Source organism: Parambassis ranga, chromosome 2 (assembly GCF_900634625.1).
Source record: "Parambassis ranga chromosome 2, fParRan2.1, whole genome shotgun sequence".
Lineage (NCBI taxonomy): Eukaryota > Metazoa > Chordata > Actinopteri > Ambassidae > Parambassis > Parambassis ranga.
The window spans coordinates 23,015,422-23,041,658 of NC_041023.1; the positions used below are offsets into that span (position 1 = coordinate 23,015,422).

General features: G+C 43.0%; 3 protein-coding genes across 6 annotated transcripts; 2 read left to right on the top strand and 1 right to left on the bottom strand.

The window, feature by feature from the left end:
* Window positions 1-169: 169 nt before the first annotated feature.
* On the bottom strand, window positions 170-5,254 carry foxm1 (forkhead box M1). Its single transcript, XM_028399081.1, has 9 exons — window positions 5,082-5,254; window positions 3,925-4,409; window positions 3,694-3,833; window positions 3,322-3,513; window positions 3,117-3,245; window positions 2,851-2,910; window positions 2,420-2,465; window positions 2,156-2,331; window positions 170-2,070 (listed from the first exon to the last, which is right to left on the bottom strand). The coding sequence occupies exons 2-9, from the start codon at window positions 4,367-4,369 to the stop codon at window positions 1,276-1,278; spliced, it is 1,983 nt and encodes a 660-aa protein (XP_028254882.1). The 5' UTR covers window positions 4,370-4,409; window positions 5,082-5,254; the 3' UTR covers window positions 170-1,275.
* A 138-nt stretch (window positions 5,255-5,392) lies between these two features.
* rhno1 (RAD9-HUS1-RAD1 interacting nuclear orphan 1) lies at window positions 5,393-6,876 on the top strand. 2 transcript variants are annotated; one of them, XM_028400422.1, is made up of 3 exons: window positions 5,393-5,544; window positions 5,675-5,865; window positions 5,947-6,876. In XM_028400422.1, exons 2-3 carry the CDS (start codon window positions 5,701-5,703, stop codon window positions 6,634-6,636), a joined length of 855 nt encoding a protein of 284 aa, XP_028256223.1. In that variant the 5' UTR covers window positions 5,393-5,544; window positions 5,675-5,700; the 3' UTR covers window positions 6,637-6,876. The 2 variants fall into 2 exon arrangements, with proteins under 2 accessions (XP_028256223.1, XP_028256222.1); XM_028400421.1 differs by having other exon boundaries at window positions 5,678-5,865.
* Window positions 6,877-7,214: 338 nt separating this feature from the next.
* Window positions 7,215-23,537, top strand: tulp3 (TUB like protein 3). Of its 3 annotated transcripts, none has more exons than XM_028400419.1 (12): window positions 7,215-7,311; window positions 12,727-12,768; window positions 15,293-15,344; window positions 17,450-17,612; window positions 17,866-18,111; window positions 20,565-20,698; window positions 20,771-20,959; window positions 21,030-21,142; window positions 21,421-21,538; window positions 21,609-21,707; window positions 21,795-21,966; window positions 22,223-23,537. In XM_028400419.1, the coding sequence occupies exons 1-12, from the start codon at window positions 7,292-7,294 to the stop codon at window positions 22,354-22,356; spliced, it is 1,482 nt and encodes a 493-aa protein (XP_028256220.1). In that variant the 5' UTR covers window positions 7,215-7,291; the 3' UTR covers window positions 22,357-23,537. The 3 variants fall into 3 exon arrangements, with proteins under 3 accessions (XP_028256220.1, XP_028256219.1, XP_028256221.1); XM_028400418.1 differs by having other exon boundaries at window positions 7,255-7,311; window positions 12,724-12,768; XM_028400420.1 differs by lacking the exons at window positions 7,215-7,311; window positions 12,727-12,768; window positions 15,293-15,344 and adding an exon at window positions 16,031-16,220.
* The last annotated feature ends 2,700 nt before the right edge of the window (window positions 23,538-26,237 follow it).

A 26,237-nucleotide genomic window follows, 5' to 3' on the forward strand; every position in this document is an offset into this window, starting at 1 on the left:
ACAGATACATTACATGCAAGAAGGCTTTTAACATTTTCTGTGAACTGCAGCACATATCAGGTTAACAGTCACGCCTATATAAAAGCCTTCATGTTGAATGAGGCACCGACAGGTAAAAAATGGCACAGTCTTAGAAACACCGACTTTAGAAAATGGAGCAAAGCGCACGCTGTGGAAACCACATTTCTGTGATGCAACACAAAACTGAAGAGCTGTACATTTTGTGGCATCTAAATAAATCAAGCACATATCCCATTATACGCTCTAAAGATGGTGCTATAAAAACCGCAAACAAATACCTTCCACCTATTGGTCATAAGTGTTCCATGCCAGACGCAAAGTATTCGATATTTCTTCCCTAAAACGTCCCTCTGCGATTGATTACTATGACGATTTACAAAGTGAAGACAGCTCTAAAATTAACACACAAGAGACAATCCTACTGCTGTTAGTGCTATTTTGTAATACTCTGTCTTTGCTTATTACTAACAAGAAATCCTGCCTGACAATCTGTCAGTCTAAGTCAGCCTCCCAGACAACACAATGTCTCTTATCAATCACAAATTTAAAAGCTAAGTTATATATTAAAAATGTGCAAAGTCAACATTCATATACACTTAAAAACATATTTCTCTTCTCATACAGTCCTTTTAAAAAAACAAGGCAGAAAGGACACATAAGATAAATGATAAAAAAGGAAAGAAGAGGCAGTGAATTAAAGGATAGAGAAGATATCCAACAGGAGGGCATAACAGGTGAGCAGCTCATTCATTTGACTCCGGAAATGAAAGTGTCCTAGTTGTTTTACTTTCACATGGCAGATAGAAACAACCCAAAGGAAGCAAAGCAAGATGCAAAGGAAAGGAAAGAGGAGGCTTAACTACCTTTGCTACAGGCTACAAAAAAGGTTCTGTGGCAGCTGAGCAGAAGGCTGAATCTACTGTGTTGTATTTGACTTTCAGCTTCAAGTGAAAGCGTCCAGCTTTGGTATATTTAAGATAAGATAATACATATCATCTTGAGGGCTTCCCATACTTTTGTGCTGGAACTTTGCCCGTACGGGGATTTGTGGCTTTTTAAAGGGAGAGAAAAGTACTAAAAGTGCCCCAAATATCTGCAAGGCTAACTTGCAAAACACTAATCTAAAACCGAGCCATGGTGTCAGGTGTTCCTTTCATTTGCATCTGCTTTCCTGTTTCAGTGTGACATTTCTCACCTGTAGTGTTTTAAAAACAGATGACACTGCCATGTCATAAAACGTTATGATCCCCCAGGTTACTTCAGCTGAGGAAGGAACTCTGACCAGCTGATGTTGGCCATGCCCACGTCTTCATCATCCAGACAGGAGAAGCTTATGTCCACCAGTATTTTGCTCAGGCTGTCATTCATGGTGTCCAGGACAAGGCCCTCTGTGATGGAGCGGTTAGCCGGTGTGGCAGCGCACGCCTGCAGCAGCTCCCTGGAGCAGCTGCCTTGGACGCCCTCGCTGGGTGACTCTGTTGGGGTGGCCCCTCTAGAGGGAGCAGTGTTGATCGGCTCTCTGGGGGAGTTAAACAGAGGCCAGTCTTTAAAGGGGGTGCTCAAGCTGAAGGTGGTGTAGTCGTGTCGCGGGGTGACTGTCGGACCACCTGGTGTGCGAATAGGGCTGAAGTCCAGAAAGTTTTGGCTCCCTTTGCCCACGGGGGTCACCTTCCAGGGCTCGGGCATGGCGTTAGAAGGGGGCTTGCTGGGTGTGGAGGAGGTTAACTGGCTGCTACTTTTTATGGGGGTCTTGAAGGAGAACTCACGGTCGGGACTGTCTTGCACGTACTCTTCCAGCTCAGTATCTCTGGTGTGCTGGAATGTTGAAACATCAGAGGCGACGCCAGAGTCAAAGAAAGTGTTCTCAAGACAGAGGAGAACAGGCTCCTCATGCACAGAGTGAACCAAGCGCTGTTTGCGTCGAGAGCTGCGGGCTTGTCTGCTTGGAGGGGCTTTGGGCGTCTCACATTTGATGGGAACACAGATTGGCTCCTCCTTCACCTGCACCTTAATGTCTTTATGAGGAGATATGGCTGCACTTTGTGTCACCTGTCAGACATTTAAACATGAATTTGGAACTGTTGGCATGGCAAATGTAGCCCATAAATCTGTTATGAGTGGCAAAAGTCTTTACCTTGGGAGCTATGCGGACTCTCTTGACCCCTCTTGATGAAGTGTTCCGCCTCTGCTGGGAGCAAGCGGGGGGAAACTGTGCAGACGAGGGTGGCAGATAGATGGAAGAGACAACAGGGAGCTGGATGGGAACCAGGTAGGAATCAGTGCGAGGGAGAAGAGGTTTCATTCTTCTTCCTGAACATTGGGAGATAACAAATCAGATCAGGGAAAAAAGACTGACTAAGTTTCAAAATAAAGGCTTCTACTGACTGTCTGAACTCACCAGAGCCTGTTGGTGTTCTTCTTGCATCAGGCAGCATCCTCGATTGCTATAAAAAAAAGATCATTCTTAATTTGGTCAAAATACCACAATTCTTCAAATGAAGAGCCTTGGACACTTCATGAAGTCCTATTCATTTGTCTGTCCCTACTTTAAGAAGGAAAAGAAAAACCTTATTTCTACAAGTCTACATATTCATTGATAAACAAGGCAGACTAGCCTGTCAGTACATTCTCAGCCTCTCCTGCTCCGCCTGCAACAAAAACATAAGCCTTTACATTTAGACCTCCACCTGAAGAGCTACACCTTTTGGGTCCCAAAGGAGTCTGATGACAAAACAGATAAATGAAGCTATGAAACATTTGCTTTCTGTTGCCTGCCTGCAAGATGAAGACACTTCCTAAAACCCTAAGAGAAGTGTAAATCAGTCTTACTTGGTTGGGAAATAAAACCATTGGTGCAGGTACTGGTGCGGTCATTGGGTCACAGCCAGGCTACATATGTGAAAGTAGAAGGGAAAAACAACAAGAATGAAATAAATCCAAAATACATCTTGAAAGCACCAAAACATGGCATATCAAAGCTAAAATGTAAACAAAACATGTTCACAACATTCTTTTTATTTTTTCCCCTCATTCAAAGACCTTTTTCCTCTTCACATATAAAGGGATGTAAAATAGTGAAAGCCAGATGTGCTCACCTTGTACACTTGATCAAGAGTGAGGCATCGATTTGCTTCAGGCCGGATCGTCCAGAGAGAAATTTTATCATCCGGTGATGTCTCTCGCACAAACATGTCGTGCAGAGAGAGGTTATGGCGGACGGAATTCTGCAAACAAAAAAAATGAGCATAAGATGATCGCTCCGACATTTTAAACTGACGTCTGCTGCAGTAGAAAAAGTACCTTCCATCCTGGTTTGGCCACCTCTCTGTAATACGGAAAGTGTTCCTCGATCCATGTGTAAATCTCTTTCAGTGTCATCCTCCTGCTTTTTCTGCTGTTAATGGCAAACTGGATCATGGCCATGTAGGAGTACGGTGGCCTTTCTGCCGTTAGATGCTGAACAGATCCATCCTCATTGTGTGTGTCCAGAACCTGCACAAAAATGATTGATTCATTGCAGCATCAGAACATCTTCCAATGTGAATGCTGTGGCAGTTGTTAGAAGTTATACCGTGTTACCAAAGTTAAATTGTTGTTCTGGGGACATGTTGTGACATGTCTGACATCTGGTATGAGTGTCTGCATGCAAATTTACAAGAGGGAGCTGCTGACCTGAATATTCTGTGAAGTCAGATCCTGGTTCTCCTTGTTGGACAGATGCTTGTCAGAAACTGGTTCCAAAGCACATGTGCTCATGCGGCCCAGCCACTGAATATTGGTGAGGCTGTCATCTAAAGGGCCATCCTTATTCACTGGCAAAGAAAAGTAAAAGTATTGTTACATAAATAAAGAAAATCTGATGTTATAATGAAACAAAAGTAGTATGAAATCTTATTTGCATACGTGGCTTGATTCCAGTAAGAGGTTTTGCATCTGGGGAGCCGTGTCTGGATTCTGTTTTCATGGACTCTTCACCTGTTGTCCTTGTAGAAACACCTTCAGCTGCAGGCGGACAGAAAGCCTCACCCTCCCAGCTGCCATTTCCGCTCAGAAGGATGAACTTGTTCGGGCCATGGGTGCCACACTCTTTGCCTTTAGCGTTTAGGGCCCCGATGACAGTTTGAATGTTTGCCGTTTTAGGAATGACAACCACCTGAGTGTCAGACATGGAAGGGTGGTCCATAATACGGACCCCAGTGGGGAGGCACTGACTGGATGCTGGTTTTGCCGCTTCTTTGAAGCCTGGTGCTGAATCCTGCCTGTGTGGCACAGCTGCTGGAGGTTCATTTTGCTGAAAAGGCAGTTTTCTTCTTTTGAGGATCAGGGGTCTCCTTGGGCTCCGTCTCATCGTCAAATCATTTAAATACCCCTTGTAATTCACTGTTATTCTGCAGAAGACAGAAAAGAAAGTTTAAACATTGTTGTTTAACATTTAAAAAATACCTAGCATTGTCACTACCTAGCATGTAGCTTCCCAATAAACCGTACAAACCTGGAGTACCGGTAGGTTAACGTTAAGCCACCTGGTAAAACAATTGTGCTGGAGCTGGTGCCAAGTTACGATTGTTAGTCTATAATCAAACCACTGATCATATGCTACTCAGAACACCCTGCACATTTGTTAGGATGAGCTAAATATCTTCCTACGAAATTACGCACACACTGGTGTCAGTTTTAAGCTCAACAACGGGTATTTTTTTATCGGTTAGCAATGTTGCCTAGAGACCTGTGTCTTCTAGAACCACAGTCGTTAGCTAGTTTCTCGTCAGCGGTTGACGATGACAAAACATGCATCATAGAATAAAAATAGTTGACAAAAGTACAATAACAGCCACGTATCAAACAACTAATTTACTATATCAACGAAACTTTATGTAAAACTGCACATGATGACTAGTTGAAACATTTTATTAAACACAGATTAGTTCTAGATCCGCCGAGCTAACAATACGACTTTCTGTCAGTGTCTGTTAACGGTGGCAGTGCGCTAAGCTAAGTTAGCTAGGAGTGGCTAGCGAACTAGGTAGCTAACAAAATAGCAAAACTAAATACAACCAGACCTTCATATTGTTACAGTGTTTCAGGCGATTTCGCGTCACTGGACTCCGACTACACGTTGATACACTCGGTTCATAGTCTGTCTTTTAAACGCAGAATCCGTGAAGTTTCATCCACTGCCTTTTATTTAGTGTTATTTACATGCCGTGCGAACCAGACGTTTTTGAATTTTGGCGCTGTGGTGTGGGTACTTCCTTTTACGTCACTTTGATCACGTGGTATAGCAATGCGCCAATAGAAGCTTGACAAAAGATCAAACTTCCGGTACGATAGGCGGCGGCAATGCGCTGGCAAAACAAAAGAAGAAGAAGAAAAAAAAAACAATGGCGTAAACCCCGGGAAGTACAAGCAAGAAAAAAAAATTAAGAGAACGTTAGAATAAGACGACTTGAACGGAATCATCATTGAATTAAATATTAATCATATGTTAAAATGGATTTGGTTACCACGAAGAATCACATTTAGGTACGTAAAGTTTAGGGGAAAGGAGCTACGAATGAAAACATTCGAATGTATACAGCTGGGTGGTGAAATCTGACTTGGAGCAATAAATTGAGACATTTTTCCACAGGATTATTATCTTTTTTCTCTTCAGCAGATGTTCAGGAATGCTTTCCATTAATGCCCCGCAAAGTTACAAAGACAGGAAAGCCTCCTCTGCTATTCCAGGAGCAACCTGTGTGTGGCGCCAAACTACAAAATGTGCCTGAAGTCCGAGCAGCACTCAACCCAAGAGATTTTTTCACAGAAACAAAAGCACACAACAGCTCGTCACTCAATTCCTGGGTAAGCTGTGTATTTATTTTTACTGACTTTATCGTTACTGACGTTATTAATGCTGTAATGATTGTGATTCTGATATTTCAGGTGAGCCCACAGTTTGACAGCTCAGTTACCTTACCTCCAGTGAGACGAGGGAGGAGAAAATGCCAGTCTACCACAAGCATCCTTGATGGTTGCAGTCAGCTGACCAGAAAAAGCAGCGTTTGCAAATTTCCTTCTTTAACGTTTCAGACGGGGTCAAGAGTACCAAAGAGTACACACACAAAGAAAGCTACACAGCGCACTGATGCAGCTAATCAGCCACAGGGATCAGGCCGAAACAAAAAGACAGTTTCAAGTGGACAATACCGTGACACACCCAAGAGGCAGTTGGCCCCAATCAGGAAAACAAATGCCAAAACTGATCCTGCTGCATCCCACAGGAAATGTTTTGGTCAATCTGATCAAGTGACAGCCTCAATTCCAAAAGATGCTGGTGCTTCAACACCTGTCTCCAATGAATTGGAGGTCAGCAGTGTTGGTCCACCACCTGATGTGGACACTCCAAAAGCAATAGACGAAGGGAGCAGTTGTCCCTCAACCTCCTCTGTACATTTGCTACTGGCCCAGCCACCATGTACGCCACCATCTAATCAACCACCTGCCACTTTAGTGATGGACACACCAGAGAGGGATTATGGGGTAAAGGTGACGTGGAGGCGGAGGAAGGGTTTGATGTTGTTGTTAAAGGACAGGGGTCATCTTTCTGAGTCAGATGTGCTAATTAAGAGCTAATGTAAAGATTCTGTTCAGTTTTCGGTTGTTTGTGTAATTACTGCTGCTCAAAACAGTTATTATTGCAAGAATCAAATCAAGAAATGAATGTTAAGTTTGATGGCTCTGATATTTAAATGACAAATTCAAATTATACTGTACTATTAAATTCAAGCCTGGACTCTGTATTTATGTCACCCCCCCTAAAAACACTAGTAGTCCCACTCACTGGTATAATAAAATCAATTCTTTTTGTGGTAAATGTATGCCAATAAAAACATCTTTCCTTTCAACTGTGTTGCAAAGAATATATGTAATAAATATGTAATAAGGTGAAAGAAAACTGAATTCATCAATCATTTTTATTATTATTCTTCTGCAATCAAACATCCTGTACGATATTTGCAGAAAAAATGACGCATTAACAGTTTATTACTGCCCAGTTACTTTGAATAAAGCGAGAGGAGAAAGAGAAATGCGCTTCGCTTTCCCATACATGTCCCGCCCCTATGTAGGATTTCCGCCAATCAGGTTACACGTAAAATCCTTACGGGCCAATGAGAATGATCGGTCTTAGTGCGCTCCGTAACTAGGGACCTAGCAACGGGAGTTCTCTCCTCACAAAAAAGTGCTCTACCTACCTCACGAGGATCTTCCTTAGCAACCGTGGATAAACATGAGTTATTACAGCATAAGGTGAGAATAAAACATAACCTTACACGCACTGTTGTGTTACTTGTTCCGTTAGGTGTGAGAAAAAGAAGCTAACCGTCTCAGTTACGTTTTTCTTCCGAACCGAAAAACTTAACTATGTCGCCCATAACTTTTTTTATAACTGCATACAGCACGGACAGAGAGGAGGCAGCTAGCGTTAGCTTCTAACAAGCTAGCGTTAACATTCCACCGCTGGCGTATAAACACAGAAATTACAGCGTAGTGTTCTCATTTTTCACCACGAATGTGTGTTGTTGGACGGCGGGGTCGCTGCGGGAGCGAATAGTCGTGATGCTACGGTAGAGAAATCGCTTCAACAGATCCGCTGAAAAGGGATCGATCATGTGGGAAAAACATCAAACACACGTAGCTAACGTTTAATATACTGGTAAAGCAAAGTATTTAGTCACATTGTTATGTAATAAGCGCGCATTCTTTATTTATTAAATCCATAGAGGGCCTGAAAGCTCTTTGTATTTTTAGGACCAGGCTTTTTTCTGTATTACAAACAGGTTAAATAGCCTACATATGTATTTGACTGTGAGATCTTTCAGAGCGCTCACTAGGATTGCATACAGAGGAAAAATGTTTGCACGTCATGTCTGAGCATGTCCGAACACAGCTAATTATGTCAGTCAGTAAATGCAAAATATCCATTTTACATACAGATTGTGCTACATACTTGCAAACATATGTAGTGTTAAGGGTTAATACATAATTGTGTCTGTCTAATGGAAGCTACTAAAATGCAGTTTCAAGCACCAGAGCCCTGATCTTCCCTTTTTTTAATGCAGGATGATTAAAATCAAACACAGCTCCCACCCTTTCCTGTTACAGTGCCACTCTGATTACCATCATGGATATGATGCTTGGTTACTGCAGGCTTACAACGAGTGTTGCTGTATCCAGGAATATATTTGTTACATTGTCTAATGCATGGCTTTAGTTAGTGTGGAAGAAATGCTGTGATTTTGTAAAACAAAATGTGAACCACAGCAGCAGACTCATCCCTGATGATCACACCAGATGGGGTGCACTCTGCTCTGACAGTTTTGTCTTAAAGTTAACAGATGGCTGACTCAACATTTGTAATGATCAACCTCCGAAATAAGACTGAATATGGAGCTTTGTCTCAGAGTACTGCTGTCATTATTTCTGTATTTATTATTTAGAATTAAATATTTAACAGCTGACCTTTAGTATTTGCTCCCATTTCTGTTTAACTGCTGACGGTTGAGTCACTTGGCAGCATTAAACAGTCACAAGTCCCAGATTCTGCTCGCAGCGATGACACATTTGACGAGTGACAGTTTTCATAACGGCGTCAACAATGTGATGGTGCGCCGCAGTACTTACATGAGCGAGGTGTTGAAAGTGGGAGGCTGGTGAAGTTTTGTGGTTGTTTGTTGTGCTGTGGTGTTAGACTCCACAGCTGGAAGGTAAAGATTAAAACTGTCTAGGCTGCTCGTTCTGACAGATGCTAACCACAGGAAAGTGTTTTATTTGCACTGATTGAGAAACACATCACTAATGCAGCTGTCAAAAAAAGGCTCTCTAAATAATTTCAAGTCATAGATAGCTGTATGAGGGGTTAATTGATATGTTTGAGTACAAAAAGTAGAAGAACAGAATCACATCTTTCTAAAAACTGCCATCTTAGAGCTCCAGAATGTAGTTCATGCATAAGTGTCAAAATGGCAACTACTAAACCCTTTCTTTGTATTTGAGAATAGGAATTAGACTGAGGGGGCATATCAGGTGAATAAGTAAACATTCAAATCCACATGGATGAAATGGTCAGTTGTCTCCTCACCAGTGTCTCCACACATTCAATTCAACAGTTTGAATGCCCACTTTTTTCATCATGCTTTAAGAGAAAGCAGCCTCCTCTAGTGTTGCTCTAGTGCTGCTGTCCCTGTGGACCTCCTTGGGTTGCAAACAGAGACTAGTATGGTCAAATTTCTTTAGGCTGCACTTATAATTACCAACAGAAATACTAAAAAAAAACCTGTTGACATCAAACTGTGTGGAAAATCTACCAAAGCACTGAAATGCATGTGACTCACAGGAATTCATATGACAAAAAATTACAGAAAATTAGCAAGTCATCTCAGTTGAACATTGTTGCACCACTATTATAAATCACTCATTTCTAAAATTCTCAGTGGTCAACTTCTGCAGCTATGAGCACGGCTTGTGGTTTAGACATGATTTACTGCGGCTCTCCGGTGTATTCCAAACACACACGGCCCAGCTGGCCAGGATAGTCCACGTTAAAAACATTTCTGGTATTTGTAATGTGTACACTTCATTCTTATTTGTTTTGTTTACATTTCTTTACCCTTAAACAAAGCAAAGCTGGGGAGCTACGAGTTGAGTGTGTCACCTCGAATCCCCATAGGGAAATAGTATTATTATCCACTCTTACCGCTTATTTCCATTATTTGTTTTCAGTTGGATAATTACTCCCTCTGGTGAGCGATTCCCCCACTCATCATCAGTTGACTTGTGTGCCATTTTACCAAGGTCTCTCTGGACAAAACATACACAACATGCTCCTCATTTTCCTTGGGATTTTTTTCTCTCTCTCTCTCATACACACTCACATTTGCAAAAAGGTGCAGAAAAAAACAGTAGCCTGTAGTTTCCTAGCAACTAGATTAAGGTCCCCACACGTATCTGTTTTTAGACTGGCTAATCTGTAGGTCTCATTTTATTGAGTAACCTTTTTGCAATGATAGATACAGACTAGAATATCCTGTCCAGACACACAGTTATTCAATTTTTGGACTATTTAAAGACCAATAACTTTCAATATTGCATATCATTTGATGTGCAGTAGCCCCCCCCAATGAGTCAGAGCAAATGAGCTACAGAAAGTTACTGGAAAATAAGGGAACTCTTGTAAGAGTGACAGGTCAGACAGATATTTTAAGATACATTTCCAGTCAAACTGCACTGAAGTTTTTTTTGGTCTCTGTTCCTGGCTGATCTTTGGCATTCAGGACTCTCGTACCTATCCCTGGAAGGATCCATGTGTGTTGTCTGAAGTGTGAAGTCATGGTAACAGCACTGCTAGCTGTCACTCCCCTGGGTGGGACATAGCTACTCTTTCTCAGTGACATAATAGCAGAGATCTCTGAGACTGCAGGGCTCACTGTGTTGGGTAAGGCCGCTCAAGGAAACACTCGAATGAAGATTTTCATGATACCGCAGCAGAGCCGTAGACGAGCATTCCTGCAGCTGCATCCATGGACACTGTAAAGACTGAGGGGTCTCAGCCTGTCTACAGTCGCTGGTCATACAGGTAGCTGCACAGACATTGTGTCAGGATCTTGTTGAATAGTCTTGCTTGCTGTGTGGCCTTCAAGACTCTTGATCTGTTTGTGTTCTACTCTAAGCTGTCTCGGAGATTTGAGTTTGGCCTTTTTTTCAGGGCAGCAGTCAACATTACCACACTGTTTCTTGTAGCCCCATCCTTTCTGAATGACTAACCTGCAGTCAAGATGTGCCTCTCGCTCATGTTTCTGGCACCATGTCGTTACTTATTCAGAGCTCCGTGGCTGTGTGTGCTGTAACCAGAGTTGGTGATTTACGTGTGTGGGTTTTTTTTCTCCATCTCCTGGATTAGAGCACTCATGTAACTAACAGCTTGCTCAGAATATTCATCCAGCTGATTACTGAAAAAGCTAAATGTTTCTTGCTAGCGTTTTCCATGTCAAACTCACCAATGTGTAGATTCTAAGCTTATTTCATTCTGAGTGTATCCACTTTTTGGATCCCATTTTTGTCAAACATCTGTTCACATTTGTGCACTGTAGTTTAGCAGTTTGCATGTTCAATGCACTGCATGTGGTTTTAACTTTTTTTTCTGGACAGTATTGGCTTTGTGCTGCCTTCTATAGGTGTTTTTCAACTGTAGGAACGTAGGGCTGACTTTAGCGTCACTGTTCCTCAGTGCTCCTTGGTTGTATCTTTGCTAAAGCAGAAAGAATCATAACCTACCTCAGCGTAACACTAGCGGCTTATAATTAGAAACACAGTAACAGTCAGTACAGAAAACAAGTGGCACATGGGGGAAAATTGCATACAGCAACGCAATCATCCCAGAAGGAAGAACGCGGGCGTCTTCCCTAAAAGTACCGGGCCTCTTGCTGATTGGTCCAACAATTTAACCAGCGGGTGTCGCGGACAGACTGTTGCCATGACACCAACGCAGGGGGACAGGTGTAAAGGAGCAACAGAGGGAACAAAACACACAGCTACAGCTACAGAGCATCCTGTAGGTGGATTATTTAGGTGTTTTTGGTCAAGACCCACCTTTCCTGTTTGATGTGTGTTCAAAATGAAGCACAGCACAATCAACCAAACCTGCCAAGTGTGGGGTCACCCTTAGGTATTAAACAGGGGTAGTATTTAGGCCAAGAGACTGCCCAGATACATGCTGATTGAAGGCACACACTACTTGTTTTTCATGCATACATTTTCTTATAATTGTCCTTTTCTCTGGCTTCTATGTGCAGACCCACAGGGAATTAAGCTTTTAATCTTATCAGCCCTCATTTTCTTCTGTACCCTCTCCTAAGTTGGAAGCTCCGATTCGCCTGTGGCAGAAATGAAGTTCAGCTCATTCAACTTTCAAATTTCTTTTTGAAGTGGAACAGTGGAAAGCTTTTAATTAAAATGAACAACTGTCAAAATGATAATACGCTTCCTGTGGTTAATGTTATGCAGTTTTTAGGAGCTTTTACAGTGTCCTCTTCTTGTATGATGACATAGGGCCAGCAATTCAGGTGCATGCACTGCACATTTAATACCAGTCTCCTGACAGACGTCAGACCAAGTGTTGTCTGAGTAAATATTTAGATTTTGATCTGCAGCGCCATAACAGTTTCCCGGCCTGTATTAACCTCCCCCTCTCCTCGATGGTGTGTAAATCTTTGCAACACAGTGCTAAAGGCTTCCAATTAAAGCAGAGCTACAAGAACTGGCTGCAGGTTTTTAATCAATGCTGCTGGAGGTGTGCTGTTGAAGGAGCCAGGATCTCCATGGTTACCTTGGTCTGACAACAGTGGCGTGTCCTTTACTTGTCACCTAAGCTGTGATGGAGTAATGAAACATTGATCACTCACAGCTGCTATGAGGCACGCTGGAACTGTGTTTGTGTTTTACAAAAAGATTGATGGTAGATTACACTTGCTTGATCCTCAGCAAAATAAAGTGTTACATTGCACTTGGTCTGCATCTGTCCTCCAGTTAGCTTGATCAGATGATGGCTCTCCGCCTAATTTAAATATAACTTATTGTGTTGAAATTGTTGCTAGTTTTTGTTCTAAGTTTATTTCTCTATTTCTCCTCCCACACTGACCGCTCTGGCTGTCCAATTTCACCCAGAAGACCCTCCAGTTCTGCCAGCTTCTCCTCAAACTCAACAGCAAGGTAAACCAAAATATGCACTCCAGACTCACACACAATCATTTACAGAATGACAGCAGCTCAGGTGTGAGGCTTGATTCAATAGTATGTTTACACTCTGATTTTACAAAATCATTTTTATCTATTTTTTTTGGCTTATAAATATGACGTAAAGGTATACATAAATAATGGTGTAGTCACTTGGAGTGACAGGTGAGGGTGTGCAGGTTGCTAGCTGTCATCAAAGGTATCACAGAGCTATTTGTGGTCACTGGTCCACCTGTATATGAAGGTTATTGGGTCTAATTAGCATATTATTTAGGCTAAATACAAAGTCATAAAAATTGTATTAAGTCACCCAAAGAGATTCAAATGACAGGTTTTGTATCAATAACTTGACGGCCCCTCATGATGGCACATATTATTGCAGTGGGAGTAGACACACTATTTGCTATGATTGCTCTCTGGGCTACGAACAGTGTGCTCCACCTTCTGCTGCCACTTTTGCGCTCTGCTTTGTGTAAGCAGTCATAAAAAGGTCCCCAGGCAAAATATTCTCAAAAGCTTACCTCAGGGTGGACAACAATCAAGCTCTAATGTCATATAGACAGCACTTTTTCAGCAGTTAACACACAGAAACAACACTGCTAATGGCAGAAAATAGAAGTGTGCATTATAAATAAGAGATGTGATAAACTAGATGCAGTCTTTTTTGTAAACTTCCTAATGACTCATCCCAGGTCAGGTCACCTACATCTGTCATCACTTTCCTGTATGACACTATGTGTAATTAAAAACTACAGCCAGTCTCCACTCTCTGTCACCAGCACCTGCCCACAGGTGCTGTAAAGGCCTCCCGGGGGACCCATCTGCTAGGCAGTGTCAACAACCAGGGACATTTAGAGAAGGCTTCATCAGTGATTGTATGACACACCGGTGTGAGATGACTAACTTTCACACAGGGTAGCCAGATCATGAGTCAAAGCTGTGCATCAGCAGCAGAGGATGTTTTATAATAGTGTGAACAGGAGCTTTTTTTGTGGTAAATTAGTTTCCAGCGCTCTTCACCTTTTGGCACTCGGAGATGAGCCTGCAGTGAGCTAGAGGTCCTTAACTCGTATGTGTGTGTGTCATCACCTACAGCTGAGTGGCTGAAGGAGATGGAAATAGAGGCTGAGGATATCTGATGAGCTGAGATAGCCTTAATCCGTCTCTATGAAAAAGTCATTCCAGCCCAGCAGAGCAAGTGGTATTTAAGGATTTACTCGACAGGAAGAGATATGAGAAATGGAGTCAGTGACCCACACATTACATCAGCCTGAGAGAGAAAGGAGTAGAGCCGCTGTAAGGTCGCTGACTCCTGCTGTTGCCCTTCTCTTTTCTCACTGTAGCTAAGCAACATGGGCCCAGTCCCTCCAGAGAGGTGTCCAAGGTAAATGCCCAGAGGCCCCAGACTGCAGGGCATTCTCCCAGCTGGAGCATTGTCCTGTTTCCCTTTTATTTTCAGAGAACGAGTGTTTTAGATCCTGAGTATTCTAATCTCTCTGCATGGCTGATTAATTCCAATATTGCTACTAAACTCATGTATTATTATAAATTAATTATTATTAATTAATTATGCTACCTCTCAAAGATAAGTGTGGTGGCCATCTGAGTCACCCCGGTTAACTTAAACTTGCCTATAACACCAGTCTGTGGGGATTCATTCATTTTACTTTTGGTGCCAGCCTCAAGTGGCCATTCAAGGAACTGCAGATGTTAGTTTCGTGTCTCACTATATAGTCCAGAATGAATAGAATTCTAAAGAGCTCTGAAACGCAAAAGGCATCAAACAAATAATATAGTGCATTATTATTTTTTTAGAAGGTATAAATAAAGATTTTTGTAATTTACTTCTATGTACCGCAGTTTCCGGACTATAAGTCGCACCGGACTATTAGTCGCACCAGCGGGCCAGCGCAAATCACTACATTTTAGCGTACCGTTGCCTCTTGAATTCCTCTTGACTTAAGTGGTACGGCTGTAGGGCATTGAGAGTGACACACACATACAAGTCCTCACGCGGAGAAATGTCTAGAAATTAGCGACCTGTCGACCAATCAGAAATTAGAATTCCTTGTTGCCAGGTGAGGTCTGAGGCTCAGCTGCAAGCACAAGTTCCATGAACGTGTGGTCACCTATGCTTGGAATGCAAAGTGTGGACAAGCTGGAGGTGAAGAGAACCGTCAGGAGAGGGACAGAACAGCTACCATGATATTTGTAATGGGACGTCAGGACACAAGGCTAACTAATTGTATATTATAAGTTGCACCTGAGTATAAGCCCATACCAAGCCAAAGGATGTGTGACTTATAGTCCGGGAAATATGGTACTCTTACTCTTTTACCTAACTGCAGCCAAAGCATCGTCAGAAGATGGCCAGGCTCTCTGTGGATAGACTCTGGTAGAAAGTCTTAATCCGTAATTAATCCAGCTGCAGTGATGCCCTCTACTGGTTTCATAACAGAAAAGACTGTGTAAATTCATGTCCTTCTCCTCTTCTCTGCAGTGGAATTGAAGATGACAGTTCAAGCCTCATGCAACAGAAGCTGGAGAAACAGGTGGGGAAGTGAACTACATTCACATTTCTGTGTTTTTTTACTCTGAAGCAGCTCATAGCATCTGTCTGATGAGCTCCATGCAGGCTGCATTTTGGTTTGAACAAGCTTCTGGTTTTCACAGATTTTAACAAAGCCTTTCCTTTTATCTAGCACCTTTTTTTATCTTCTCCTCCTGTATAAGAAGCTTGATCTCCAAACCTTGCCGCAGAGCTGCGGTTGTAGGGCTTTGATTTAAGCTGGAAGCCCACTATCTCATACATTAGACAGAAGGAAAACAAGAGGGGGGCCAGCCTGAGTGAGTTCAAAGAGAGAGGAGGATTTAGTGTGGGGGCTGTTTGTATTTGTGTATGTGTATGTGTGTGTGTGGTGCTGGAGTCCAAACAACCTCTCTGGAGAGTTGTGTGTTCTTACATAACTTGTGAGGACAAGAGGGGATCAGGTGCAGGACAGGTTATAAAAAACTGAATTTAGTTTTAGTCAAATATTTAAAGGAAAGCTACACTGATACTTTCTCACATAGTGCTTCTCTCTCTCTCTCTCTCTCTCTCTCCCTCTCTTTTCTGTTTGAGTGCTAATGACTGCTGATTCAGTTAGCGGTGGTGACTGTGCACACACACACACAGATACACTCACATACTCTGGCACTGTAAGATAGACCGGGCCACATACTGTAGTGCAGAGGAAGCTGTTGGTTTATTGACTCTCGGAGCTGCAGAGGGTGGAATGAGGAGCAGGGGGACCGAGTCATTACCCAGCAGAAGCGCGTCTTTCTGTGGAAGAACAAATCGTTATCGGACTTGATAAAAAATGGAATCTGTGATGTTTTTTCTGTAGAGAAACTTTTCCTTCTCTTTTTTCATGATATCAATGGAACGGGTTTGTAGTTTTTGATTTATATAAATGTTTAAATTCATCTCTTTGTGGTGGTATTAGAAAAGAAAGCTTTTCTAAAAGTCGATGCCTGTTTAATCCACATACTTTGTTCCATTTTTTTCCTGTGTTTTGGCTGACGCAGGCAGGATTGTGATTGCTAAGAATGAAGTCACATCCTGATCTGAAAATGCCATGTCTTTACAAAAGAATTGAATATTACAATGGGCTGGCTGAAAATAGCTCAATGGAAGACAAAAACAAACTTCGGCTCAGACTTACACTATGTGGAGAAAAATATGTGGACGCCCAGCCATTATACATGTCTGTTGACCTCCATTTTTTCTGGTTTCCTGTCCAGTCTAATCAGCATTTGTCTGATTAGGGATGATGAGGTCACGCGTTGCGGGTAAGGTTCAAATCCAGATAACAAACTGGGAAGATCGTTTGTTTGAGCTTTTTGTGATCTGATAAAGTCCTGATTTTGGGCTCTAAAATGGCAACAACAGGCACTTTTTCAATACATTTTTCTTTGGTTTGTCCAGAAAGTGTCAGGATATATATATCGATTGAATAACTATGTCCATTTACTTTTGTCCACATAGTTTATCTCATCACCTTTTCATTCTGATGTCAAATTAATAATCAATTCCTCGATAAAAGACTTGATCACACTGTTGTTTTGTATCTTGAACAATAGTGATGTTCATATGCTAATTCCACTTCATGTTTTATTCATTTATAGCCATAAACTGAACAATCGTGGTCCACTTTTGAAATGATAAATCTTTTTATTATAGCAGTGTTAGCAGATGTTGCACAAAAGAGGAGAAAACAGTGATTTCCTAGAATCCTCTTTTTCCCTTCTCGCTGCGAACACAATGACTGATGGTCCAGCAAATAATACGAGATGAGGCTTCCCGGTCTCTTCCAGCTCACTAAGCAGCATCACTAAACAGGACTTGTTGTTGTCCATTTGGCTCTCGCTAATTAGTGCGCTTGCATAATACATGCACGGCTGCCCTCCCCACACTGACAGTTTTTTCCGTGGTGAGAGGGCGATTTTATTCTATACTCTAAAGCATGGTCATAGTCAGGAGTTTAGACATTCCAATAAAGTGGCTATGATAAATATACTAAAAGGATGTTTGAGCTGAATTCTCCTTTAATCTTCTCCAGATCTGTACAGTAAAAAGTTATGCTGTGCTAATCCCGTTCCCCTGTTTGGTCAACAGAGGGCGCTGCTGGAACAGAAACAAAGGAGGAAGCGCCAGGAACCGCTCATGGTCCAACCTAACACTGAGGCCCGCCCACGGCGCTCCAGGACACGACGTGGCGAGGAGCAGGCCCCGCTTGTGGAGTCGCAAAACAGCGTCACCAATGATGTCATCATAGATGGTAATGTTTTTTTCCATCACACAATCCCTTATAAAGACAAATTGGCTGTATTCTATTTATATTACTGCACATGGCAGAGTTTAGAAAAGTTTAACAGGACTCATATTTCAGGTATGTAATAAAGGTTCTTAATAGAACTTGACAACGCCTCAGGCGAGCTAATTAAGTTCCTGTCCCACTCTGTGTAATTAGCACATCATTAGAGAAGTCCACCCAAGGTAATCGCTCTCTGCCTTCCTACTTGTTGTTTTAGGTATTGACGGCCCTGCGGCTTTCCTGGGCTCTGAGGCCCCGGATCTGGGAATGAAGATCCAGATCTTGTCAGTGAGTCAGTCCCCCCAGTCTCAGTCTCAGCCTAAGCCACAGCCACAGCCTCAGCCTGAGTCTCAGTCTCAGCCTCAGCCTCAGTCCCCTGCTTCAGAGGAGCCTGAGAGAGACGGGGACACTGAGACTCTGCTGGAGCCCAAGACAGACATCCATGAGCTGCTGCAGAAACAAGGTGAGTGAAGGAGAGATACTTCCCATTCTTTTATGTTGTGTGTGTGTGTGTGGGGGGGGGCGTAATCTTCTCCATATGCACCTCAAGCAGCACAATAGTAGTAGTAGGAGCATGTCTGCTGTGTACAGTCTCCTGCTGTGAGCTCCTACATGTGTGAAAACAGCTCTACAGTCAAATGTAACAGCCACAGTGGGCGCTACTCATGTGCCAACATAGCTATGATACTGCAGAGCTGCTAAAAACCAAAAAAACATTTCCAAAACTCAAACACGTTCATTAACTGATACTTGAAAAGTTAAAATATTAGGAAAAGGGAACCAGGGTGTTAGGACCTGCACGGTCAAACAAAAACACACCACTTGAACAAACTGAAAATACACCATCAGGTAGTCAGAGAGAGAAAACAGGAAAGAAAAGGGAGCAAACACAGATGATCAGTGGTCAAACACACAGAGCTTATAGGTGCTGGTATTATAGCTTCACTGATGATCAGCTGCTGCACAGGTGTGGCTGATGGAGGCACCATTGATATATGCACAGGTTTGATTAATTTGGGCTGATGCTGATATTTAATTTTAAAGCCTTATCAGTTGATGAACTTGTGGATATTATTGTGCCGTCTACTGAAGAGACATTGATGTATGTGACACTATCGTTATGATCAACCAGGCGAATGGGGCAGTATAGCTATAGCTTATCTGTCTCTGATAAATCCTGTGATGCTGTTTTATTAACTAAAAAACCAGTTCTGAGCGCTCCGCCTCTGCTGCTGTGTATAGAGCAGCTGGCGTGACTGATGGTGACGCATGAGAAATGATCATTTTATAATAGGCCAGGGCATTGTTCACGCTGCAGTGCTCATCTGTGGCATCATTACAACCCTACACCAGCCGGCTGGCAAAAGACAATTCAGTGTTACAGACACGGAGCAACAGCAACTGCTGCATTATCTCCACTTATTGTTTGAATGGACTCTTTAAAGGGTTGTGGGCTGCTCTTAGTTGTCAGATCTTTTTGTGAGTCTTTATTGTGACGATGTCGCAGCAGCAAATGTCACTGTCCGTCTCAATAATGCATTGTTAATGTCAGTCCGGTTTAGCAGCGGAACATGTCCTCAGGAGTTCCAGCAGGTATTTTTGGCTCCCTGTCCTCCGATATTACCAAAAAAAATCATAGGAAAGGCTGAGATACATTCATATCCAATCAGCTTCTGTGAGATTTAATATTACATATGTGGATGAACGTCTTTTGTTGTTTATTCCTCTGTGACTTTTCCAGATGGTTGATTTCGTAAGCTGCAGGCTCACACAAATTTAATTGGAGCCCCAGAGTCAGTGTTAGTCTGTATTACATGATGGTTCTCACATTCTCTCAGGAGCAGCTGCATGCCCAGGAATCACTCCTCTAAAAACCCTGATGTAAATGTAGTGCTGTGGATCAATGCTTTACACTATACTCCTTACACCTACCAACACCTTAGCATGAAAGTCGTCAGAGTCATTCCCAGGTCAAAGGAAATGTATTCATCAATGTATCAATGAACAGGGAGACTAATTTGTGCTTTTTTCCATGCTTTTCATCCATCATCAGCCTGAAGAGGCTGAAACTAAAGATTTAAAGAAGAAATTACAACTTTGTAACATGGATTCTATCTGAAGGCCCACTCTCAAAACCTCCTGTTTCACAGGGGCGCTAGTGAGACAGTCAGTGATGAAAGATTAAATGTAGGTGCAGTTAACTACAGGTGAGAAGTGGGGGACACCCTGGACAGGTCACCAGTCCATCGCAGGGCAACATACAGACAAACAACCATTCACATTCACACCTACGGGCAATTTAAAGTGACCAGTTAACTAACAAGCGCATCTTTAGAATGGAGGAGGAAGCCGGAGTACCCAGAGAAAACCCACACAGACACAGGGAGTATGTGCACACTCCACACAGAAAGGCCTCAGTCAGAATTGAACCAGGAACCTTCTTACTGTGAGGTGACTATATTTATGAGTTAAATTCAGACGATCACTGCAGATTTGGGAAAAAACACATTCTGTTTCCATCCCAGCAGACCCACTCTGACACTTATTTAAAGCTGCATCCTGTTTGATAAATCCAATGATCACAGACAGACGTCTCACACAGTCAGAGGTGGTCAGCCATCATTTGTCATCTTTTGCTGGAATCTGTGAAGCTGCTAAATATTCAGAGAGAAGTGTTAAAGGGAGTTCTTTTGTTGCTTCGAGTATTTCTTTAGTGTTGCATCATTGAAAAAAAAAGATGTTGAATCCCCCTCTGGGACGCTTTTCAACCAAAACTGAAAGAATCAAATATCTTAAGATTCTTTTTGTAGCGTAAAATACACACACACACAGTCAGAGTTTCCTCTTCTATCGTTTTTCTCAGCAGACCTTCATGTTTCCATAAAGCTCTCTCTCTGCCTCCCTGTCTCTCTCCAGGTCTGTGTGGAAGTATGAACTTCGACGAATCCAGCGAGCACGAGGATGACACAGAGGAAGAGCGGACGCGATCTCTGTCTCCTAACACAGACTCCACCCGGCCGGCCTCGGCTTCCAGCTTCAAAGACGTTCCAGTGAGTAGATTCATCCACCTGTTCATTTCTTAATGTGGATTAGACTCACAGAACGTTTTTATTCCAACTCAGGAGGCGGTGATGCCAGCAGCCATAGCAGACAGCTTATTCGCAGATGTGGCGAATCTGGAGGAGTTCGTGCTGCGCCCAGCTCCACGTGGCACCACCGTGAAATGTCGGATCAGCCGGGATAAGAAGGGCATGGACCGCAATCTGTATCCGACCTACTTCATGCACCTGGAGAGAGAGGACGGCAAGAAGGTGAGCATCAGCCAAACGTTATGTATCAGAATTGTTTCATGGCACTTTAATTAAAACTGTTTCCCTGCAGGTGTTTTTGCTGGCAGGAAGGAAGAGGAAGAAGAGTAAAACATCCAACTACCTGATTTCTGTGGACGCCACTGATCTGTCACGAGAGGGAGAGAGCTTCATCGGGAAGCTGAGGTACAACTGCGCTCCTTCTGAGCCACACAAGCATTAAATATGTGTTCATTTCACATCAAGGTGGTTACATAGGTGGTCAGTTTATGGAACTGCCTGTCCTCACTCTTCATCAGACTTAAAAATGCTGAATGGGTGGGTGAGCCAGAAACATGGAGGCCAGCACACATGTATAATGGCTGGGTGTCCACATACGTTTGTCCATATAGCATATCTTTCCTTTTAGCCACAGTGCTGCCAGCGCATAAAACTTTTTGTGAACATTTTACCACCTGTGTCAGGTCCAACCTCATGGGCACCAAATTCACCGTGTATGACAACGGCACCAATCCCTGCAAAAACCCTGGGGCTCTGCTGGAAGACAGCAACACACGACAAGAGCTGGCCGCCATCTGCTACGTAAGTGAGTGAGCGTGTTTATTGTGTCACCTGTGTGTTCACTGTATTAACCCTCTGTTACTTTGAGCAGGAAACCAACGTGCTTGGATTCAAAGGACCTCGTAAAATGACTGTCATCATCCCGGGCATGAACATGAACTTTGAGAGAGTCCCTGTTCGGCCTCAGAATGTGAGTCTCCATACACTTCATCGCCATTTTAGTATTATATTTATGAGAAGCCATAGCGTGACTAAAGGGACACCATTTGTGTGACAGGAGCAGGAGAGCCTTTTGAGCAGGTGGCAGAATCATTCGCTGGACAGCTTGATCGAGCTGCACAACAAGGCGCCAGTGTGGAACGATGACACCCAGTCGTACGTGCTGAACTTCCACGGCCGCGTCACTCAGGCCTCAGTCAAAAACTTTCAGATAGTTCACGACAATGACCGTAAGTATCACCGGCAGACCTGCCACACTCACAAATGCATGTAAACCTGTGAAAACAGACAGAAGTGTCTGACGCCGAGCTTTCCTGTGGTCCTCGAATGCACCGTGTGTGACCAAATTAAAGCTAAAACTCAGAATTTTCATCAATTCCACTTTATTCTACGTTTTCATTTAAAATTTCAACCAAATTGACATATTGATTTCAGAGTCAATGAAAAACCCCCAGTCCCTTCATCACCACTCCTTTTCCCCCTCAGCTGACTACATCGTCATGCAGTTTGGCCGAGTGGCTGAAGACACCTTCACTCTGGACTACAACTACCCCATGTGCGCCCTTCAGGCCTTCGCCATCGGGCTCTCGAGCTTCGACAGCAAGCTGGCCTGCGAATGAACCACCAAGTTTTACGACTCTTTTTGACAACAAAGCTGCTTGGAAAGCAACATCACATCGTAGGGGATCAGGTGGCTCAGCTGCTCTGTTGGTACATCGCTACCGCTGTGTCCAGACTAAAAGGGGAAAAAAAACACATCTGTGCTGGAGACAGGCTTTGGCGCCACCTGCAGGCCAAAAATTAAAGGAACAGTTTTACCATACATTCTTTTCCTGTGACTCTACTATAGTGGTGTGACTACATTTGTTTTTTAACCTCGTTTACATCTTTGTTTTAATCTGCCATCTACTCATTTTACTAATCTCAACATTATCAGTTTTGTTGCCTTGTGTGGAAGGTGTGTTCTTCAGAGCAGCCCCATCTTCATGTTGTTGTTTTTTTGTGAACACCTTTTTATCCTGTGACTGTGGTTTTGTGAGTCTTGTAGCAATAGTGTGTTGATGAAGAATCTCAGTCATCCATGTCATAATACATAGAGAAGATTGAAGCAAGGCGTCTGGACTTGTTTCCACATGTTTCCCCACCAAACAGAACTGATGAAGCTGCTTGGATGAGCAGCGAAACGTCTTCAAGAAAACTCTACAAGTCCACATTTTTACAATTGCACATTTTACGAGAAGGAGTGCCCTCTTAATATTATTGATTGATGATTCTGCTGTTGATAAAATGTCCTTTTTAGGACACGAAATAATGATAAAGCTGACAGAGATTATATTTTCATGGACATATACACATATTTGTGTATCTCATGTAACAAAGCATTTTAAAGACCTTAGGTGAAACCACTTTCTCTCCTTTTTTTAAATAATTCAAATCATAAGGGAAGCCTAATTATAAGGGATTATGTCATCAATAAATCACAGATAACTGCCATTTATAGTTGGATTTTTCTCCTTTACACACACTACAAAAACAAAAATGTTATGCTATGTAATGCTAAGAAAGAATTTATAGAAAATATTTTGAAACACTGCTGCTTTTACTGCAGAGAAACATTCCAGGAACAGTCAGGCTGCATTTACACCGATGATCAATATCCAAAACATGAATGTATGTACTGAGCGAGCAGTTTTTCAGAAACAATTTGATTCCGAACAGTTTCGAGAGATACAAAAAAAGGACTGTTTCCATCCATGTAAAAAACTGTACATAACCAAAATAAAGATGTTTTGAACAAGTGCATTCGACCAGTTGAACCTTCCTTATTGCTGCCAAGCTGAACTTGATGATGCAATTAACATACTGGTGTTTTTCTTTGAACGTCTTGTGCTAATCAAATCTCGATCTCATGTGGCAAAGCTTTGTACTTGATGAGGTAGTACGGGTAGCACTGACAGCTGTCGTAAACTACAAACATGGTCGGGTCTTCCACATTGTCGACGCAGGAGTCGTAGAGGCGTTGAGGTGCCGTCGACGAGGTGGGCAGCACCGGCGGACGGCGGTAGTTGCTCTTCCCCGTGGTCACCTTCCCCACCAGGACCTTGGCTAGGAACATGTGGCACACTTCATCCTTTGCCCACTTTGTTGAGTAGATGTGGGAATAAGAGGCACTAATGGAGAAGTAGGAGCCGAAGCCATAGGAATTTCCGTTGACTCCAGCCAGCCGGGGATCAAAGTTGTTGAGGCAGATGTCCTCTGAGGCCTCTCTGGTCGTCCCATGGAAGAGGTGTCTTTCCAGAGGCTCCGTAGACTTGCAGTGCTGCTTCTGCATGTATGCCTTGTGCCTGTAGAACAAGTACAAGTGTTACGATGGAGTACAAATCATAGATGAGTTAATATTGACAGGAATCACCGTCAATACTCATTAGGCTAACACCTTTGGTACTTGTCCCAGTGAAGCCGATTCTGCACCTGCTGGATACTGATAATGTCCACCTTGGACTCAAACAGGCCCTTGTAGAAGAGGCTGGCGATCGTCCGGTAAGCCTGTGTGCCTGTTGGCACATCCTGCAGCCTGTATTCCTGTTCTGTGTCCTGACACCACACTGGAGGGTACCAGGAAGTGAACTCCTCCAATGGGTCAACGCTGAAGTTTTCCCCAGGAGGATCACCGGCATACTGGGTGGGGTCAGAATTGACTGCTGTCCTGGGGAGTTGAAAAGCAACAGTAAAGTTATGAAGAAGTGACGCAAAATTATTTGTTTCCTAAGGTAGAAGGAGTTCATTTAAGAAGTCTGTGTCTAGGCTTTATAAACAGTGATCCAAAATTTGGAGGACATCAAATGACAACCAAGTCCTTCTTCATTTTGGGTCAAGTCTATTTTCTATTTCATTTTCATTTTTCATATTTTATTTTCTATATAGGGTCTGATCTTAACAGAAGTCCTTTTAGTTTACCTTTCCTTTATAACAGGTCTATAGAATAATAAACTGGAGTGGTCCACAAACACTGAGGCTGTGTACAAGAAGGCATGAGCAGCAGGATGCTCCACATGTTCTACCAGTCTGTCATGGCGAGCACCATCTTCTTTGCTGTGGTGTGCTGGGGATCAGGCATTAAAGCAAAGGACGCCAACAGACTGGACAAACTCATCAAAAAGGCGGGGTCTGTTGTTGGCTTTAAGCTTGCCAACCTGGAGGAGGTGGCGAGGGAAAGAGTGCTGGCTAAACTGCTGTCAATCATGAACAATCCCTCCCACCCTCTCCACAACACTGTGGACAGACTGAGAAGCAGCTTCAGTAACAGACTCCTGCTGCCCCGCTGCTCTAAGGAACAGTACAGGAAGTCATTCCTGCCGTCCGCCATCAGACTGTTTAACTCATCTGTCAGAGCTGTGCTCACAAACCTGGAGTAAAGCATCATCACAGGTGCATTTCTCCTCAGTTACATTAACTGTGTCTTCATGCTTCTCTCTTCCCCTTGATCTGCTTTATGTGTGTGTATGTACATATTCTTTTCTTTGTTGCTGTCATGTGGGTGTATGTGTATATAAGAGTTTTTGCTGTGTTTATTGTACTTATTGTTCTTTGATATGCTGCTATTACAGCTCAATTTCCGCACAGAGATTAATAAAGTAAATCTTAATCTTAATAGCAGCATTTGGCTAGGAGGGGCAGGTGGATGAGTGGGTTCAAAAGCAGGGCTCTAATTGGCCGAAAGCTTTTCACTCTCTTCACACAGACGTGAGATGCAACAAAATGTGTACCAGGAGACCAGTGAACTGTACAAGTGTACTTAAGGGCCATGTTGGCAGGTCTGCATACCGGACCAGTTCTGAGAACCAGAATTTTGAATTTTGAAAGAATACTGACCGCAGGTAAGGTTTCATGGACTCCGGGGAGCGATAGATGGGCCTGTAGCGCATTTGCCTTTGGAACCCCGTGGTGACGTTGGTCTGGGTCATGCAGGTGAAGTTTGCCGTGTACTCCTGTTTACCAATGTAGAAGGAACATTCAGGCTCCTTTTTGTTCATCTTTTTTAGCAGGAGGGTGGCGACATCCTACGAAGACATGAACTAATTAGAGGTAGAGCAATGTAACAGAGATAAAACAAGAACATACAAACAAGTCACCTTTCTGTACTCCTCCCAGCTGGTATTGTTCCACCAGTAGAGGTTCCATTTGCTGGGAAAGTAAGGGTTCTTGCCCCGGCTATCGGAGTTAGTTAGTCGTCTCACTCCGTCATACTTTGAATAATCGTCCAGCTCCATCAAGTCAAAGGACAGGGTGTAGCAGGCAAGCCTAAAAGAGAGTGTGTTGCATTGTTGTAAAGTTAAAAGAAGGTAAGGTGAAAAAAAGACTTCTTACTCACCCATCTTTGAGCTTAATGACTTCCTGATCAACACTGCAGTACATCCTTTCCAGCAAGACCTGAGAGCGATGGTTGATGCTGACCCACTCATGGTTACGAACACACCACAGCTGCCAGCAGAAGGGGTAG